Consider the following 21,421-nt stretch of genomic DNA (forward strand, 5'->3'; position numbering starts at 1 on the left):
AGACTTTTGTAAGTCCCTAGAAAAAATCTAACATTTACGATCATCATTCCTACTCTTTAAACCGTGGAGAAAAGTAAACGATTCTACACAGTGACCATCTTTCACATCATAAATTACACTACAGTTATTTTATCAATGTTATATGTCATCTACATCTTCCACGACTGAGACAACTTTTCAAATAGAAAGACACTTTTGGAATAAACAATGTGCAATCACGTGTGGAACTTGCTCTCCACTAAAAAATAAAAGCGAAATGGGGTATGGTCGGAATCTAATAAGAATCGCATAGAAGAGCTATTACCTTTGCAGAAACCTAGCTGAGCAAGACCACAAAAAAAGCGCCCTTAGATCCACTGCTGTGTGACCCTCGGCTCTTAAACATGGACGCCTTAGTGCCCCGACTGCAAAGTGAAGATCTACAATCTTTTAAAAAAAAAAAAAATATCTCACGTTACTGTTAGACTGAGCCAGTTCAAGGCCTGCACTAAATTTAAAATTATTTTCTTACAATCCTTGTCAGTTCAGTTCACTTTTATTTACAACCAAAACAGACATTCAACTAAACTCTCAGTACCCACTCTAAGAAAGGTACAAAAACAATTGCGACTGGGCGCGTATATACAACTAACTTTCTAACTATCAATCAACTAAACGCAAACAAAGAAAAAAGTAGGAAAAAAACACGAAAGAAAAGATAACCAATCTTTCATCAACTCATGATAATAACAATGGAAAAAACAAAAACTATGAGCCTTGACCTAACAAATACTTTTTCAAATTTACTTTTAAACAACCCCATATACTCAGCCGCCCAAATGACCTTTAAACCCCGCTGAAGGCGGACCCTGTAAGAGATGGAGGCGTGATAAACAAGTAATAAACAAATAAAACAAGCAGTGTTGTACATGGGAGCTAAAACAATAAATAGTTAAAAAAAAAGACTAACTACGATACAAATTTCACAATTTATTTGACTAAAGAGTTAACCAAAAGGAATTAAGAGGAAAAGACATATGGAAGTTCCATTTCAAACAGAGGCGATTTTTTTTTATTTAAGTTCTTGTAGGTAGGCTACTATGTGGCTGTCCGATTTGCTTTATTTTCCTTTTTCCTTAAAGTTTTGATATAGGCTTTATGTAGAACAGTATGAAACGCAAGATTGTGGGGTTATTTGTCTGCAACCTAAAATCTTTTTAAAGTTGTCAAATGGAGCATATAGGTAATGCTCTACAGTATACTTGTCACATGTTGTCACAAATTATCTTTAGAGTTGTCACATCAGTAAAATAGATTACTCATAGTCGACGCAATAGGGTTTACTTCTCCATATCGCTCAGTAAACATTCTTCAAGTGTAAGACCCCTTCAATAGGTTACGTTCTATATTTTCTGATTAAATTCTCAATGTTCTAATGTTTTACAAGTGTAAGTATTCCATTATTTGAAATATTCTTCAATGCATTATTTTAAGTAAGTAAATGTACTATTTTATTTTAATTTATTTTTGTTAACGGCCTTATCAGAGGGAACGCTATAGCGTTGCCTACAGTAAGGGCCATACGGCTCCAATGTTTTATTATTTATTATTATTTTTTTTCCCCAGAGGCACTTCATATGGAAGGGGTCGAGGTAGAAACTTCAAAGGGGGCTCATTGGATTGGAAATCGAGTTTTCGTGCCCTTTGTAATATTCGAAAGTGATTGGAGGGCAATTAGCCCCCCCCCCTCCACGCCCATCATTCCCCCAAACACATCCAATCAAAATTTTGAGATAGCCATTTTGTTCAGCGTAGTCGATTTCCAGATAGAAAATATGTTTTTCAGGAGGACAATCCCCCCCCCAACCCTCAGGGCAAGGGGTCTAAGTTATGCCCTGGGGGCATATAAGGTTTTTATAGAAGGCGTTGTCGTAGAAACTTAAAAAAAGGCTCATTCAAATGTAAATTCAAAGGGCTAGTGACCTTTTTAATAGTCAAAAGGGATTTGAGGGCTACTAGCCCCCCCCCCGACGCCCCTCCGTCCCCACACCACCTCCACTCAAAATTTTTTGATAGCCATTTTGTTCATCTTAGTTTATTTTCAGAGAGGAAATTTGTTTTTGAGGAGGATACTCCCCCACTGCCCCAAGGTTCATGTTTTAAAGATACGCCCTTGGGTCATCCAGGGTGTATCAACTACACGTTGTCATAATACCTTCAAGACTTGCTTAGTCTTTCGGGAATTCAATGGGCTAGTGCCCTTTTAATAGTCGAAATTCTTTGGTGGGAACCTCGCCCCCCCCCCCCCGCCCATCATTTCCCCAAATACATCCAATCAAAATTTTGAGATATCCATTTTGCTCAGCGTAGTTGATTTCCATATAGAAAATATGTTTTTGAGGAGGACACTCCCCCACAACCCTCAAGGCAAGGGTTTTGAGTTATACTCTGGGGGCATATAAGGTTTTTATAGAAGGTGTTATAGTAGAAACTTCAAAAAGACTCATTCGATTGGAAATTCAAAGGGCTAGTGCCCTTTTTAATAGTCGAAAGTGATTTGAGGACAACTAACCCCCCTCTCACGCCCACCTTTTCCCCAAACACATCCAATCAAAATTTTTAGACAGCCATTTTATTAAACGCAGTTTTAAGTTCTGGAAATTCGGTCTTTGGGGATGACAACTCCCCCACAGCCCTCAGGGCAAGGGTTGTAAGTTATGCCCTGGGGGCATATAAGGTTTTGTATAGACAACGGTGCAGTAGAAACTTCAGAAAGGCCTCATTCGATTGGATATTTAAATGGCTAGTTCCCTTTTTAATAGTCAAAAGTGATTATCAGGCAACTGACACTCCTTCCACGCCCACCATTTCCCCAAACACATCCAATCAAAATTTTGATATAACCATTTTGTTCAACGTAGTTGAAATTTCTGGACATTATATATATAAGCAGGACATTCCCCCCACAGTCTTCAGGGGCAAGGGTTTAAAGTTATGCCCTGGGGGCATATATGGTTTTTATGGAAGCATTTCTCGTATAAACTTCAGAAAAGGCTCATTTGATTAGAACTTGAGAGTTCCAGTTCACTGTTTTAGTGTCAAAAGATATCGGAGGGTAACCAGCTCCCCCCCCCCCCAAATACACCCAATAAAAATTTTAAGATAGCTATTTTGCTAAAAATAGTTCAAAGATCATATAACAAAAATTCCGGTGTCGATACAACCCACCAGGGCCCGGGGGCAGGCGTTGTAAGTTATGCCCTGGGGGCATATATGGTTCTTATTGGAAGGGATGCTCGTATTAACTTTAAAGAGGGATAATTTGATTGGAAATTGAAAGTTCTAGTTCATTTTTTAAGAGTCAAAAGAGATTGGAGGGCACCTAGCCCCTCCCCCTCCACGCCCTTTTTTCCTCAAACCCATCTGATAAGAAATTTGGGATATATTTTTATGAAATAGTTCAAAGACCATATAACAAAAACTCAGGTGTCGACACAACCCCCCAGGGTCCGGGGGCAGGCGTTTTAAGTTATGCCCTGGGGCATATATTGTTCGTATGAAAGGGATTCTCATATAAACTACAGACAGGGCTCATTTGATTGGATATTGAAAGTACGAGCTCACTTTTTAATAGTCAAAAGAGATCCGAGGAAAGCTATCCCCCCCACGCCTTCTTTTTTAAAACCTATCTGATGAAAATTTTGAGATAGACATCTTGTTAAAAAAATAGTTCAAAGTTCGGATAAGAACAACTCCGGTGTCAATAGAGCCCCCAGGGCACAGGGGCTGACGTTCTAAGTTATGCCTTAAGGGCATGCATGGTTCTTATGAAAGGGATGCTAGTATAAAACTTCATAGAGAGCTCATTTGATTGGAAATTGAAAGTTCTAGTTCACTTGTTAAGAGTCAAGAGAGTTAAACAAGCCCCCCCCCTCCGCTCTTTTTCCCCCAAACCTGTCCGCTACAAATTTTGAGATAGCCAGTGTTTTTGAATTTGTTCAAAAATTAGATAACAAAACGCCTCCCAGAGCCCTGGGGATAGGCGTTATAAGTGTTGTCCTGGGGGCGTATATGGTTCTTATGAAAGGGATGCTCGTATAAACTTCAGAAGGGGCTCATTTGATTGAAAATTGAAAGTTTTAGTTTAAATTTCAAGAGTCAAAAGATATCCAAAGGCAACTAGCGCCCCCCACACCCCCTATTTTCCCCAAGCCATTTTGTGGCTTGTTTATAATAGCCATTTCATTAAAAATAGTTCAAAGGTCAGATAAGAAAAATTCCTGTGTTGACACAACCACTCAGAGCCTGGAGGCAGGCACTATGAGTAATGGTCTAGGGGCATAAATCGTTCTTATGGAAGGGATGCACGTATAAACTTCGGAGAGGGCTCATTTGATTTGAAATTGAAAGTTCTTGTTCACTTTTTAAGAGTCAAATGAGATCGGAGGGCAACTAGCCTCCCCCCCTCCTCCACGCCCTACATGCATCAGATAAAAACTTTGAGATAGACATTTTATTAAAAACAGTTCAAAGTTCTGATAACAGAAAACTCCGGTGTCGACACAGCCCCCAGGAGTAGGCGTTGTAAGTTATGTCCTGGGGGCATATATGGTTGTTATGGAAGGGATGCTCGTATAAAATTCCTAGAGGGCTCATTTGATTGGAAATTAAAAGTTGTAATTCACTTTTTAAGAGTCAAAAGTGATTGGAGGGCAGCTAGCCTCCCCCCACACTCCATTTATTTTTTTCCCAGAGGCACTTCATATAGAAGGGATCGTCGTATAAAATTCAAAGGGGACTCATTAAATCGGATATCGGGGGTTCTAATGTCCTTTTTAAGAGTCAAAGGTGATCGGAGGGCAACTGCCCCCCCCTCCCAAGCCCTTTTCCCCCAAATGCATCTGATAAAAATTTGAGGTAGCCATTTTGTTAAAAATAGTTCAAAGATCATATAACAAAAACTCCTTTGCGTATGGTCATTTCGTTAAAAAATGTTCAAAGATCAGATAAGAAAAACCCCTGTGTCGACACCCCCCCCCCGCAGGGCCGGGGCAGGCGTTTTAAGTATTGCTCTGGGGGCATATATGGTTCTTATGGAAGGTATGCTCGTATAAATTTCAGAGATGGTTCATTTGATTGGAAATTAAAAGTTGTAGTTCATTTTCTTAGAGTGGAAAAAGATCGGAGGGCAACTAGCCTTTCTCGCCCAGTACGCCTTATGTCTTATTGGATGAAAAAACCCATCTGATAAAAATTTGAGGGTACGATTTTGTTAAAAACATTTCAAACATCAGATATTAAAACACCGGAATTGACACAACCCCCCAGGGCCCAGGGATAGGCGTTGTAAGTTATACTCCGGGGATATATATGGTTCTTATAGAAGTGATACTCGTATAAACTTCAGAGAGGGCTAACTTGATTGAAAATAGGAAGTTCTAGTTCCCTTTTAAAGAGTCAAAAGAGACCGAAGCTTAATCTAGTCCCCCCACGCCCTTTTTCCCCAAACCCATCCGATAAAAATTTTGAGATAGCAATTTTGTTCAAAGTAGTTCAAACATCAGATAATAAAAACTTCGAGGTTGACACAAACCCATTTTTTCATTTGATATTGTTACTTTGATATCAGTTTTGTTACTTTGATGAATATTTGATTTTTCTTAAAGTTTGATTTTGAAATAAGGAAGTTTTAGAAACTTGAAATTTTTCGCAATCAAAAACGATCAAAAATTAATTAAAGAAAATTTCCGAAAAAATAAGTTTTTCAAAGAAAAGTAAAGGCCATTTTAAACTTAAGCTCAACAGATACAACTGCATTTTAAAATTCAAAATCAAAACGACCAGATATGACTATTAAAGAATAAATGAAACCCAAAACGAACAGAAATTAAATAAACAATCATAGCAAAAACATACAACAAGTAATAGCATAAATGAATAAATAGATATCACAGCGATTTATGCTTATATTGAATATGAATATCAAGCTTAATACTAAAAAAAATATTTTCCTATTGAAGTATAACTGAAACTTAAAACGAACAGAAATTAAATAAACAATCAATGCAAACAAACATACAATAGATATTAATGTAAATTAATAAATAAATCTTGAAACGAGTGAAGTTTAAATTGAATATAAAAATCAAGCTTGAAACGAAAAAAAATAAGCACAAACAAGAGTTTGGGCATGGCCTCCTTCTCTCACTGTAAAAGTCTAAAACTTACTGCGTCATTGGCTCTTTACTGAAAACTATATGCGTCTTGGACAGTCTTGGAAATTATAAATAACATCAAATTTAATATTTGAGGTATAATGATATTAATTGTTGGAAGATCCAACAGTCTAAGCATTTATTTCCCTTTAATTGTATTTTTATTTTCAATGCTGTAGGACCTGGAAAAGAAAGTTTTTGTAATAAAATCCATGTTCTGTTAAGCGCTAATGAAGCAGTAGGCTTTTGGTTTTTATTTACAGTTAGGAAATGATGCAGTATCCAAACACTTGTTTGTAGTGAAACTATGTTCGTCTTTCACAACTTTAAAAGAGCTAATAAATTAAACTGAATATTTGATGTATAATGATATTAATTCCTGAAATCTCATCAGTTCAAAATGTTACTATAATTTTAATACTAATTTTCAATATTAAGTACAAAAGAAACTATTTGTCATAAAATTGGTTTTCAGTAAAGCGCCAATGACGCAGTAGGTTTTAGACTTTTACAGTGAGAGAAGGAGGTCATGCCCAAACTCTTGTTAGTGGTGATTTTTGTTCTTTTCAAGCTTGATTTGTATATTAAATATAAGTTTCACCTGTTTAAATACTTGTGTATTCATTCAGACTAATATATGTTCTATGTTTGGTTGCATTGATTGTTTATTTAATCTCTGTTCTATAAGGTTCATTTGAACTTAAACAGGAAAACATTCTTTTTTCGTTTTAAGTTTGATTTTCATATTCAATATAAGCATTACTCGCTTTAAGATCTATTTATTCATTTATATTATTACTTGTTGTATGTTTTTGCTATGATTGTTTATTTAATTTCTGTTCGTTTTGGGTTTCATTTATCCTTTAATAATAATTTCTGGTCGTTTTGAGTTTTAATTTTAAAAGGTATTTGTATCTGCTGATCTTAAGTTTAAAATGTCCATTACTTTTCTTTGAAAAACATATTTTTAGGAAAGTTTTTTTTTAATTAATCATATACAAACAACGATCCTAGAAAGTTAAAGGAAGGCTCATTTAATCAAAAAGTATCTTTTAAAGGCCAAAAACAATTAAAAGGCAGTTAGAGGCACTTTCAATGCTTATTCTGTCCCGGAACCGTACAAGGCATCGGATCAAAATTTCAAGATAGCCAATGTACTAAGAACTGTTGGAAGACCTCAAAACAGAGATAAGAAAATCTTTGCAGCCCCAAAGACAAAGGCTCCAAATTACGAAAGTAGCCAATTAAAAAAAAAAACTTCATAGGCAAATTCTACCTTGTTAAAACCAAAGAGCGAAACACAATTTCTTCATTGCCCTTTGAAGAGGTAAGGGATAGATAATTCAAAGGAAAGCAACTTCTCATGTCTTACTTTAGGCAAGAGATCAAGGTAATGATAAATGACACCAATTAAGGAGGGACTAAATGTGGAAATCACTAATTCAAGATCATGAATTAACTATATGTATAAAAGGAAAAAATATTATTCATTTTTAACATAGCCTGACATCGTATCCCTCCGCTCGTTACGACAGACCGGTCAGTTTTCAGAACACAGATGGCCATTATCATGATATCACACTTCCGGTTTAATGATTTGTGTGTATGGGTTTTTTTTTTCAGTTTGTATTTTCTGATTTGTACATCTTACGACTATTATTATGCTTGGAAAAGTTTTCTGGGAATTCTTCATGTTTCTAGTTCAAGAAGGCATTGGATAGTTTAGTTCAATTTTCAGTGCACGGAAAAGAAGTGTGGACACAAAAGCACGAGTCTCTCCTACAGAAAGTAAGAAGTAACGTTAAAAGTTAACACAAGCGAAAATAGTGCTCAATATTAGATGGTTGCTGCCCATATTAATCCCCGCCTCATTAAACTCTATGAAGTTCAATTCTTGCTAAACTGAGGTAATATTTTGTCAGTACTTTGGAATTGTAGCGTAATTAGAGTGGGACACAGTAATGAATGGTAGCCCCCAAAACTCGAAAATAATTTATGTTTGTTTTAAGTATCCACGTCACATTCTTTTGCGTTCGTTTGAAAAGCTATTCTTTTTTTCTTTTGATTTCTCTATATGATCTGTGTCGTGAAAAACTGCAAGGTAATGAGAAATCTACCTTCTGCTTATTACCAGAAGAGATTTTGTTAGCCATTGAAAGATTCCAGACGATCACAAATTATTTCTTTTTGAAGCAGTCCTCGTTAGATAAGAAGTTAACAATCACAACTATTCACAATTTATGCTTTAGAATTTTTAAAAAGGGGCAAATTGCTCCTTGAGAGTAGGCTAATACAAGTTTTATTTTTGAGCATTCAATTTACCTAAAGGAATTCTTATTAAGGAAATACGCTGTCTGCACACCATGAGAGTTATTCGAAGTTTTCACAGTCGTTCAATTGCAAACAATATTTCTAACCCAAGGTGGCCGTTGAAGATAACTGTTTTTATGCCTAAATAAAAAAAAACTTTCTTTGGATGCACATGTTTCTAAAAAAATTCAATATAAAATGAGAAATTTGGCTGATAGAAATTTAAACTGGTAGACCAACTCAAAGTTCTTCAGAAATTTTAGGCTGCTCTATGATATTGAACTAACTGAAAGTTTCTCCTGCTTGACAACGTAAGGAATAATCTTTAAGTAGCAAGGCCAAAGAAAATGAAATCTTATTTTGAGTTGGTTAAGCGGAAACTAATTCAACCATATCATGTTTTAGAGGTAATTACTTGGCAAGAAAAAAAAAAAGAAAAAAAAAATACTGTCATCCTAATCCAGCAATTAAGACAAATGTGCACTTGAACGAGGTTTTGACCTTACTCATCTATCCAACTACCTAGGACCAAACAGTATAACCGAACCTTCAACCAAATAGAAATGTCCAAATCCATGCAAAGTCGTCATTAATAAATGTAAGTCATTGTACATTTACAAGCAAAAGCACCTTAAATCTAGCGACATATTTCCAAGTAGAAACTTCCATTAGGACTCATCAGAAGAAATACCACCTGCCTTAACGGGTTTCGAAGCTTTACTTTCTTTACCCGGCACAGTGGAGCCTCTACCATAAGATCTATATGGTATCCCTATGTCAGGTAAAACTTGTGAAATACATGCATACTAGTAAAGCTAATCAAAATTACATACAAAATGAGTTTCATTCTTTCCTTAATTAAATAAAAAAAAAACAAGTTTTTTAAACTGAAAGTAAGGAGCGAAATTAAAACTTAAAACGAACAGAAATTATTCCGTATATGAAAGGGGCTGTCCCCTCCTCAACGCCTCGCTCTTTACTCTAAATTTTTTTATTGTTTTAAAAAATAAAGTTGTGAGACAGAGTCAAACTTTGGCGTAAAGAGCGAGGCGTTGAGGAGGGGACAGCCCTTTCATATAGGGAATAATTTCTGTTCGTTTTAAGTTTTAATGTCGCTCCTTACTTTCAGTTTAAAAAACTTGTTTTTTTTTTATTTAATTTCTGATCGTTTTTTAGTTAATGCAGCTTTTATTTTGGCTAACCGTCATTAAATAAGTAAAAAAAATTTGCATAAAATTTTTACTTTTCTTTTGCTAAATGGCTGTCTCTAAATTTGCTTCTGACGTATTTTACAAATTAACTTAGGTAACGAACTTCTATATTCGTATCTTTTTCTTCTGGCAAAACATACAAAATTGTAGATTTTTGCAGATATGAGCTTGAAACCTATGTAATAGGGTTTTTTGATACGCTGAATCTGACGGTGTGATTTTCATTAAAATTCTTTCACTTGTAGGGGATGTTTTCCCCCTCTTTAAAAAATCAGGTAAATTTTCTCAGGCTCATAGCCTTTGATGAGTAATACTAAACTTAATAAAATTTATATATTTAGAATCAGCATTATAAGCCCATTCTTTTGATACATTTATTGATATCAAAATTCCGTTTTTAAAAGTTTCGATTACTATTCAGCCGTATCGCTTGTTTTTTTTTGTTTTTTTTTACGTATATGTTATTCCGTATATGAGGGGGTTCTCCCCTTAGTAAATAACACGCTATTTAATTTAAAATTAAAAAAAAAATTTAATAAAAAAACCCCAGAACCACAAAGCCCGGTTAATAAGAATATATACCACTTTTCAAACCAAAAAAAAAAAAAAAAAACTGTAGCGTAAAGAGCGAGGTATTGACTTGGGGGAGAACCCCCTCATATGCGTAATAACTTCTGTTCGTTTTGAGTTCTAATGTTGCTCCTTACTTTCAGTTGAAAGAACTTGTTTTTTTTTAATTTAATTTCTGATCGTTTTTTAAATAATGCTTGGAAATCCGGCGGCCCCTTCATAGAAATGTCCCTTAACCCAAAGAAACATCCCCCACTGAAAGATTCTCCCGAGTAAACCCCTCCTCCAGCCCCCCCCCCCACCAGAAAAAAATCCTTCCTGAAAATGCCGGTATACTTCCCAATAACCAATACAATATGTAAGCAATGGGCAAAGTTCATAACTTGCAGCCCTTCCCCTGGGAACTGTGGGGGATTAAGTCATCCTAAAAGACATATTTATTAGATTTTAGACTATGCTTAACAAAATGGCTACCTCAAAATTTTAATTTGGTGATTTTGAGAAAAAAATTAGCGTGGGAGGGGGCCTAGTTGCCCTCCATTTTTTTGGTCACTTAAAAAGGGCACTAGAACTTTTAATTTCCGTTCCAATGAGCCCACCTACGATATTCTAGGACCACTGGGTCGTTAAATTCACCCATGGGAAAAAAAAAAATAAACACGCATCCGTGATCTTTCTTCTGGCAAGAAATGGAAATTTTCACATTTTTGTAGATAGGAGCTTAAAACCTCGGTAGTAGGGTTTTCTGATTTGCTGAATCTGATGACTTAAATTACATCTAGTTTCTATAATTTTTAGGGGAACTTCCCCTCTTTTTTAAAAAATCAGCCAAATTTTCTAAGGCACGTAACTTTTGATAGGTAAAATTAAACTTGATGAAACTTAAATATTTGAAATCAGAATTAGAATCTGATTCTTTTGATGCATCTAATTGTACCGAAATTCCGTTTCTTTGAGTTTCGGTTACCATTGAGCCGGGTCGCTGCTTACTTACAGTTCGTTACCACGAACTCTTTGATTATTCTGTATATGAAAGAGACTGTCCCCTCCTCAACGCCTCGCTCTTTTCGCTAAAGTTTTTTATTGTTAAAAAAAAATAGAGTTGTGAGAAAGTCAAACTTTAGCGTAAAGAGCGAGGCGTTGAGGAGGGGACAGTCTCTTTCATATACGGAATAATTTTTGTTCGTTTTAAGTTTTAATGTCGCTCCTTACTTTCAGTTAAAAAAAAATTGTTTTTTTTATATTTAATTTTTGAACGTTTTTGAAAAAATGCAGGTTTTGATCTTGGCTCACCGTACACGAATAATTAAAACAAAATTTGCATATTAATTTACTTTTATTTGGTTTAATGGCTTTCTCGAAACTTGTTTAATTTTATTTACGAACGTTTTTATAAGTAATAAATATACGTAACTTACGAATTAACTTACGTAACGAACTTCTATATTCATAAATTTTTAATACGCATATTAGGGGGTTCGCCCCCTAGTTAATACCTTACTCTTTAAGCGAAAGTTCGAATTTTGTTCCAATTCTTTAAAAATGACCGCTTAATCACAAAGGCCGTTAATTAGAATAAACAGCTCTTATGAAATTACTAAAGAATCTTTGGCTTAAAGAGCGACGTATTGACTAGGGGGTGAACCCAATCCTATACGTAATATTATCTGTTCGTTTAAAGTTTTGATGTTGCTGCTGTTGCAGTTGAAAGGCTTGTTTTTTTTATATTTAATTTCTGATCTTTTTTTAAATAATGCTGGGAAGTCCGGCGTCCCCTTCATGGCAATGTCCCTTCCCCCATGAAAACTTACTTCATAGAGAGATCCTCCCACATAACCCCCGACCCACCCACCCACCCACTACCGGGAAAAATCTCCCCTGAAAACGTCTGTATACTTCCCAATAACCAATACTATATGTTAACATTGGGTAAAGTTCATAACTTTCATTCCTCACTCCAGGAACTTCGGGGGATTTAGTCATCCTGAAAGACATACTTATAATATTTTCAAACATAGTGAACGAAATGGCTGTCTCGAAATTATGATCGGGTGACTTTGGGAAAAAAATGAGCGTGGGAGGGGGCCTAGTTGCCCTCCATTTTTTTTGGTCACTTAAAAAGGGCACTAGAACTTTTAATTTCCATTCCAATGAGCCCTCCCACGATATTCTAGGACCACTGGGTCGATACGATCACACCTGGGAAAAAAATAAACAAATAAACACGCACCCGTGATCTTTCTTCTGGCAAAAAATACAAAATTCCACATTTTTGTAGATAGGAGCTTGAAACCTCTACAGTAGGGTTCTATGATATGCTGAATATGATGGTGTGATTTTCATTAAGGTTCTATAGCTTTTAGGGGGTCTTTTCCCCTTTTTTCGAAAATCAGCCAAATTTTCTCAGGCGCGTAACTTTTGATAGAGACTAAACTTGATGAAACTTATATATTTGAAATCAGCATTAAAATCTGATTCTTTTGGCGTATCTATTTGTATCAAAATATCGTTTTCTAGAGTTTCGGTTACCATTGAGCCGGGTCGCTCCTTACTTACAGTTCGTTACCATGAACTGTTTGATAAAATCCCAGAGGTCACTGAGCAAAGACCATTCTGGAACGAATGAAGACTGGTCCAGATGTGAGTTATAAAAAAGTCTTTTATTGGTATCCGGAACCAATTACAGATTTAAAGTTCTTCAAGCTTGTTTGAAAACAGTCGACAAATTCAAAGTTCCAAAAAAGAAAAGCGAAAGAGAAATTATATTAAAATATCATTCAGTATTTCTATATAATTTTTTGTATATTTACCTAAAAGTTCGTGATACATAAAACTAAATTTTTTGAATTGCCAACTAATTTTTTGGGCAGAAAAACCTCTTGAGATCAGTTTTTCGCTCAGCTTTTTACATCTATTTTTAAAATCTGTGTAATTACAGCATATATTTGCATACCTAAATAATTGGGAATAATAAGCTGAATAAGTAATATTTGAATGTGTATTACTTTCAAGGAATGGAAAATTAATTACTTCAAAATTAAAATCATCCGTTTTATTATATATTTTTAAAACTAATTTATTATTATCTGAAATATTAATATTTAAATCTAAGAAATGGTCAGAGTGTCCTATCCCATAGCTAGGCTCCAGAATTAACTCTTGTGGATAAATATTTTTATTAAAGACATCCACATGGAGGTCTACAATTTTTAAAGACCTCCACATGCAATTATACAATTTTGATAGTAGCAGGTGGCAAATTAAAACAAAACATAGATAAAAACGAGCAAAAATAACCTAAAAATATACGGCACCAAACAGCTTACAGAAGATATTACTGAAGGCTTTTCTTTGAAAGTCTTTTGGGCTAATGTTTGATTCTTTATAGGCGAAGAGCGTTGTGTGGGTAAGCACTGTCAATAGGCAATTATTTTTCCTGATTCGTTTCTACGGCTCACCGTGGCAATACTAAGGAAAATCTAATCGGCCACTAAAACTTCATGATTTTAAAACAACTAAAAGAAAATCTTTAAAGGTCGTGGTTTTGAGGTATGAATAGACCTAGGATAGGTCCCTGATGCAAAAAAAGTTCTTATTTTGATGTCCTTGGTACTTTATTAAGAATATCTGTTGGCGAAAAAATTGTTGCAGTATTAAAATATGCCAGACATATTTCTGTTTAGAGACGGAAAAATTCCTAATTTTTCATTTTTTCAGTGTACATAAGAGTAAAAAAAATTTATTTTTTTTGTGGTTGTGTATTAAACACACTTGATCGACTATTAGATACATTATTCAATATCTCATTTGTCCTCAGGATACCTAAATGATACTTAATTTTTTTCAAAATGTGCCATGTCTCTGTTTCTCAATTGGCAAGATATTGCAAAATGAACTCTGGTACCATTTTGATTTCAAACTTGTTTTACAGTGTCAAGGCCTCTTTCTATTTCAAAAGTATTTGTTATTTATAACAGTAAAATAGTAAAAATGTAAGCTTTTCTTTTTTTTTCTCTCTCTCTTCTTGCAATTAAAGACCGGATCAATTGCCAGAGGCTTAAGTTTGCTCATGGGTGCATACCGGTTAAACTGTAAGTTTGTCCATAAGTGTACACAGGACCAGTCTTTTGGGAAGAGGGGTTGAAATTAAAGAAATTTTACATTCCTGGTCTTAGAGCCTTGGAGGGAATCTACAATACATCTGAATAATGTAGATTTAGATTTTATATTCGGGAAACAACTTACAATGGTTTCAGTAATGACATCTTTTGTTGTGGAAAAATTGAAACCTTCTAGAAGGGGTCCAGTGGGAGATAAGCCTGAGAGTACATAACCAGAACAGTTAGATTCCCTTGCAGCAGCTATGCTTTTCTCTCGTTGTTTCTTATTATATCCACCAGCTATGTGAACAAAAAATGGCGAATCTTTCAGCACCTAAAATGACAAAATATGCAATTAAGATATTCTAAGGTGAAATTATCGTCAGAAATCACCATTTAAAATTCTGGGGAAAAGATTGTAGCTATTGGCCAACTGTTTTATGTACACCGATCTAATAAGGGACAACAATGCTTATGATTACATTCGGATTGTTATTATGTAATGTGTCTGCTCATACAAACCGCTCTACTTTGAAAACTTCAAACTGAAGATAAGAACACGAAATCACTTTGCATGAAATCTTTCTTTCTTAATTTTGGCATTTCTCAAAATAAAAGAGTATTCAAAACAGCATTCAAACAAATCATTGACGAACAATCGAAAAAGCGTCAAACTGAATACAAAATATTGGAAGATACAAGAAAATGCCAGAAAGGATTGCAAAATGTGGAAAAAATTGAATTATAAAGAAAGTCCTCATCGATTCAAAATTGTGTATACCAAGACAAATGTTGTCCCAGAATCAGGGAGATTTATACAAGGAGGCAAAGATATAAAGAGATCAATTGAATCGACCCAGTTTCACTTCAGTTACAAAAGCAACGAGAAAAATTGTAAAAAATAAAGACAATCACTTTAAAGTCTTTTCATTAAATAAAAATGAGCCTAGGACTCAGCCAATTAGTCAATACATGGAAAAGCTTCAAAGAAAAAAAACGGTTAATAGATTTTTATTAATAAAAGCCTCAATTTCTCCTAGAGAGTAGGAGGGGTCAGGAGGTACTGACGGAAGTCAATATATGGGCATAGAATACTGTGGGGAAGGGTGACGCAACATGTTCACTGAATATGAGCATGACAATGTTATTGATCTACTAACGGTAGAAGACCACATCCTCTTTCTAGACCAATCATCGGAGTTGGAAATCATGAGGGGAATTAAGAAACTAAAAACCTTCTCTACTTTAAGATGAGAGATAAATTCTGGAATTATTATTTCGAAGCCTTAATAGTGTAACTAGGACACCTTAGATAATTTTCAGAAATTCAACCGACATACAATGAGGCTAAATATATTCAACGCGGGAATTGTTTCCTGTGAAATTTTAAATGTGACAGTGCAGGGATGCCAAAACAAAGGAACACTCAGAAATTACGTTTAGGGGATTATTTGGGCGAAACAAATTAATCGAAATTTTAGGGGACTATCTGGGCGAAACAGTTTAAGACATTTCAGAGGATGATTTGGGCGAAACAGACTGAGAGAGATTGAGAGAAATGAGCAGAATGTTGGACAAATTTAGTAACTGGATTTAGTGATTTGATGAGTTTGGGCTTAAAAATAACACCTAAAAGGCCTTATTTTTCTCCTAATGTAAATTTCGGCTAACGTTTCGGCATGACTTTTTTTTTAATATTCTCGTTTATTTGATTGAAACTGTTTTTAATAATAAATATGAGGGTACTATTTTCCTCCACTAGGTATAGTTTCGGAGAACTGTCAAGGAAGTTTGGTATAGGTGAATCAAATATTTTTGAGATATTTTTAGCGAGGAAATATATATTTTAGAGAATAAAGCTCAGAGGTCTGAGGCAGCATGTTGAGCTTTTGTATGGTATTTGAAGCATCTTTAGAATAGATACATGTAAGTAATATTTAAGATAATTCTTCGCATATACTTTAATTTGTTTATTTTTGTTACAAGTTGTCGTTTTTTTTAAATTTATTTTATTAAGATATCTGAAACATCTTTAAAATAGATACATGTAAGTAATGTTTGAGATGATTCTTCGTATATATTTTAATTTGTTTATTTTTGTTACAAGTAGTCGTTTTTTAAATTTATTTTATTAAGGTATCTGAAGCATCTTTAGAATAGATACATGTAGGTAATATTTAATATATTTCTTCGCATACATTTTTATTTATTTATTTTTGCTACAAGTAGAGATGTTTTTAATTCCCTTGTATTCTGGTATCTGATAGCATCTCTAGAATAGATACAGTTAAGTAATATTTACAGACAAAGAGAGTGTCAAACACATACAAATGTGTTTGTATGAATCTATGTGTACAAACATAGATTCAGACATACAAACCAAGAAAAACAGGCAATGGGACACGCAAACACCTGCACAGACACACAAGCAAAAATAGTGAGAGACATATACAAATACAAATATTCAGATATACAGACCGAGAAAGATAGGCACTGGGATAAGCAAACACCTGCCCGCACACACTGGCAAAGAGAGTGAGAAACACATACAAATACGTAGACTCGGACACACAAACCGAGAAAGACAAGCACTGGAATAAGCAAACACTCGCCCAGACACAAGAGCAAAAAGAGTGAGAGACACATACAAATACATAGATTCACACACAAAAACCGAGAAAGACAGGCAGTGGGACAAGCAAATACCCGCCCAAACACAAAAGCAAAAAAAGTGAGAGACACATACAAATACATAGATTCAGACATACAAACCGAGAAAGACAGGCACTAGGATAAGCAAACACCTGCTCAAATACACTGGCAAACAGAGTGAGAAACACATACAAATATGTAGATTTAGACACACAAACCGAGAAAGACATAAACTGGAATAAGCAAACACCCGCCCAGACACACAAGCAAAAAGAATTAGAAACACAAACAAACACACAGAATCAAACATAAAAACCGAGAAAGACAGGCACTTCAGATATGCAAACCATCAAAGAAAAACAATGGGAATTGCAAACACCCACCCTGACAGACAGACAAAAAGAGCGAGAGACACATAGAGATACATAGATTCAGACATACAAACCGAGAAAGACAGGCACTGGGATAAGCAAACACCTGCCCGCATACACTGGCAAAGAGAGTGAGAAACACATACAAATATGTAGATTCAGCCACACAAACCGAGAAAGACATGCACTGGAATACGCAAACACCCACCCAGACACAAAAGCAAACAAAGTGAGAGACACATACAAATACATAGATTCAGACATACAAACCGAGGAAGACAGGCACTGGGATAAGCAAACACCTGCACACATACATTGGCAAAGAGAGTGAGAAACACATACAAATACGTATATTCAGACACACAAACCTAGAAAGACATGCACTGGAATAAGCTAACACCCGCCCAGACATACAAGCAAAAAGAGGGAGAGACACATACAAATACAAAGATTCAAACATACAAACCGAGAGAGACAGGCACTTCAGATATACAAACCATCAAAGACAAACACTGGGACTTGCAAACTCCAACCCTGACACACAAACAAAAAGAGTGAGAAACATATATAGATAAATAGATTCAGACTTACACACCAAGAAAGACGGGCAAAGAAACAACAGACACAAGCACCATCGCACAATTAAAAATAGCGAGAGACACATCCTGAAACATAGATTCAAACATACAAACCAAGAAAGACAGGCACTGCAGATATACAAACCCTCAAAGACAAACAATGAGACTTGCAAACACACACCAAGACAAACAGACAAAAAGTATGAGAGACACATAGACATACATAGATTCAGACTTACAAACCGACAAAGACAGGCAGAGGGAAAAGCAAACACACGACCCATCACACAAGCAAAAAGAAAGAGAGGCACATACAAATACAGAGATTCACACATACAAACCGAGAAAGACAGACACTTCAGACATAAAAACCAACAAAGACAAACACTGGGACTTGCAAACACGAACTCAGACAAACAGACAACGAGAGTGTGAAACACATACAAATATATGGATTCGGACAAACACACAGACAAACACAGGCAGTGGGACAAGCAAAAACCCGCCCAAACACACAAGCAAAAGGAGTGAGAGACATATACAAATACATGTATTCAGACATGCAAACCGAGAAAGACAGGCACTTCAGACATACAAACCATCAAAGACAAACACTGGGAATTGCAAACTCCAACCCTGACAAACAGACAAAGAGAGTGATAGGCACATACAAATATATAGATTCAGACATACAAACTGAGAAAGACAGGCACGGGGATAAGCAAATACATGCCCTCACACACTGGCAAAGAGAGTTAGAAACACATACAAATACGTAGATTCAGCCAAACAAACCGAGAAAGACATGCACTGGAATAAGCAAACACCCGCCAAAACACACATGCAAACAGAGTGAGAGACACATACAAATACATAGATTCAGACATACAAACCGAGAGAGACAGGCAGTGGGACAAGCAAACACCCGCCCAAACACGCAAGCAAAAGGAGAGACAGACACATAAAAATACATAGATTCAGACATACAAACCAAAAAAGACATGCACTTCAGATATATAAACCATCAAAGACAAACACTGGGACTTGCAAACTCCAACCCTGACAAACAGACAAAAGAGTGAGAGACACATACAAATACATAGATTCAGACATACAAACCGAGAGAGAGAGGCAGTGGGACAAGCAAACAACCACCCCGACACACAAGCAAAAACAATGAGAGACACATACAAATACATAGATTCAGACATACAAACCGAGAAAGATTGACACTTCGGACATAAAAACCAACAAAGACAAACACTGGGACTTGCAAACACCAACCCAGACAAAAGAAAAAGATAATGTGAAACACATACCAATACATAGATTCAGACATACAAACCAAGAAGGACAGGCAGTGGGAAAAGCAAACAGCCGCCCAAACACGGAAGCAAAAGGAGTGAGAGACATATACAAATACATGTATTCAGACATGCAAACCGAGAAAGACAGGCACTTCAAACATACAAACCATCAATGACAGACAGTGGGACAAGTAAACACCCGCCCAGACAGAGACAGGTTACACCGATCCCAAGTTAGGTTCATTTAGGTTCACTTATCGTGGCGCCACGATAAGTGAACCTATATGAACCTAACTTAGGATCGGTGTTTCCATGTTCCCAGTGCCTGTCTTTGTACGTCTGTATCTATGTATTTGTATGTGTTTCTCACCCTCTTTGCCTATGTGTCTGGGCGGGTGTTTGCATGTCACAGTGACTTTCGGTTTGTATGTCTGAGACTGTGTTTTTGTTTATTTCTTTCACTCTCCATGTCTGTTTGTCTTGATGGGGTACTCGCATCTCCTTGTGCTTGTCTTTGACGGATTGTATATCTGAATCTATATATGTGTATATGTTTGTTTTCTCTTAATCTCTTTGTGTGTTTGTCTGGGCTGATGTTTGCTTGTTCCACTGCCCGTCTTTGTCGGTTTGTACGTATGTCTGAAACCATATATTTGTATGTGTTTCTCACTCTCTTTGTCTGTTTGTCAGGGTTGGTGTTTGCAAGTCGTAGTGTTTGTCTTTGTTGGTTTGTATGTTTGAAGTGCCTGTCTTTCTCGGTTTGTATGTGTGAATCAATGTATTTGTATATTTCTGTAACTCATTTTGCTTGTGTGTCTGGGCGGGTGTTTGCTTGTCTCACTGTCTGTCATTGATGGTTTGTATGTTTGAAGTGCCTTTCTTTCTCGGTTTGTATGTCTGAATACATGTATTTGTATGTGTCAGTCACTCTCTTTGACTGTGTGTCCGGGCGGCTGTTTGCTTATCCCCGGACACGTCTGCCTTTGTTTTTTTGTCTGAATCTATGTATTTGTATTTGTTTCTCACTCTCTTTGCCTGTGTGTGTTTGGGCGGGTGTTTGCTTGTCCCACTGCCTGTCTTTCTCGGTTTGTGTTTCTGAATCTATGTATTTGTATGTATCTCTCCTTCTATTTGTCTGTTTGTCATGTTGTTTATTTGTAAGTGCCAGTGTTTATCTTTGATGGTTGCTACGTCTGCAGTGCCTGTTTTTCTCGGTTTGTATGTCTGAATCTATGTATTTGTTTGTGTATCTCACTCTCTTTACTTGTGTGTCTTGACGGTTGTTTGCTTATCCCAGTGTTTGTTGTCGTTGGTTTGTATTTGTAAGATTCCTACCTTTCTCTGTTTGTAAGTCTGAATCTATTTGTTTGAATGTGTTTCTTACTCTCCTTGCCTATGCGTATGGGTAGGTTTTTGTTTATGCCAGTGCATGTTTTTCTCTGTTTGTGTGTCTGGGCAGGTGTTGGCTTATCCCAGTGCCTGTCTTTCTCGGTTTGTATGTTTGAATCTATGTATTTGTATGTATCTCTCACTCTTTATGCTTGTGTGTTTGGGCGGGTGTTTGCTTGTCCCACTGCAGCTGTTTATCGGTTTGTTTGTCCGAATCTATGTATTTGTATGTGTTTCACACTCTCTTTATCTGTTTGTCAGGGCTGGAGATTGCATGTGCAAGTGTTTGTCTTTGTTTAGTTTGTAAGTCTGAAGTGCCTGTCTTTGTCGGTTTGTGTGACTGAAACTATGTATTTATATGTGTCTCTCACTATTTTTGCTTGTGTGTCTGGGCGGGTGTTTGCTTATTCCAGTGCATGTCTTTCTCGATTTGTATGTCTGAATCTACATATTTGTATGTGTTTCTCACTCTCTTTGTCAGTGTATGCGGGCAGGTGTTTGCTTATCCCAGTGCATGTTTTTCTTGGTTTGTATGTCTGAATCTATCAATCTGTATGTGTCTTTCACTCTTTTTTGCTTGTGTGTTTGGACGGGTGTTTGCTTGTCCCACTGCCTGTCTTTCTCGGCTTGTATGTCTGAATCTACGTATTTGTATGTGTCTCTCATTCTGTTTGCTTGTGTGTCTGGGTGTTTGACACTCTCTTTGTCTGTTTGTCAGGGTTGGTGTTTGCATGTCCTA

At 36.0% G+C, this 21,421-nt stretch overlaps 1 protein-coding gene across 3 annotated transcripts in view; it reads right to left on the bottom strand.

The window, feature by feature from the left end:
- Positions 1-21,421, bottom strand: part of LOC148949414 (queuine tRNA-ribosyltransferase accessory subunit 2) — a 120,018-nt gene that overhangs the window by 12,214 nt on the left and 86,383 nt on the right. For all 3 annotated transcript variants that reach the window (XM_089093432.1, XM_089093430.1, XM_089093431.1), the window contains exon 5: positions 14,531-14,719. In XM_089093432.1, coding sequence (XP_088949558.1) covers positions 14,531-14,719 — 189 coding nt within the window. The remainder of the gene's footprint in view (positions 1-14,530; positions 14,720-21,421) is intronic.

Source organism: Artemia sp. Qi Xiang Cuo, chromosome 8 (assembly GCF_049724085.1).
Source record: "Artemia sp. Qi Xiang Cuo chromosome 8, ASM4972408v1, whole genome shotgun sequence".
NCBI lineage: Eukaryota > Metazoa > Arthropoda > Branchiopoda > Anostraca > Artemiidae > Artemia > Artemia sp. Qi Xiang Cuo.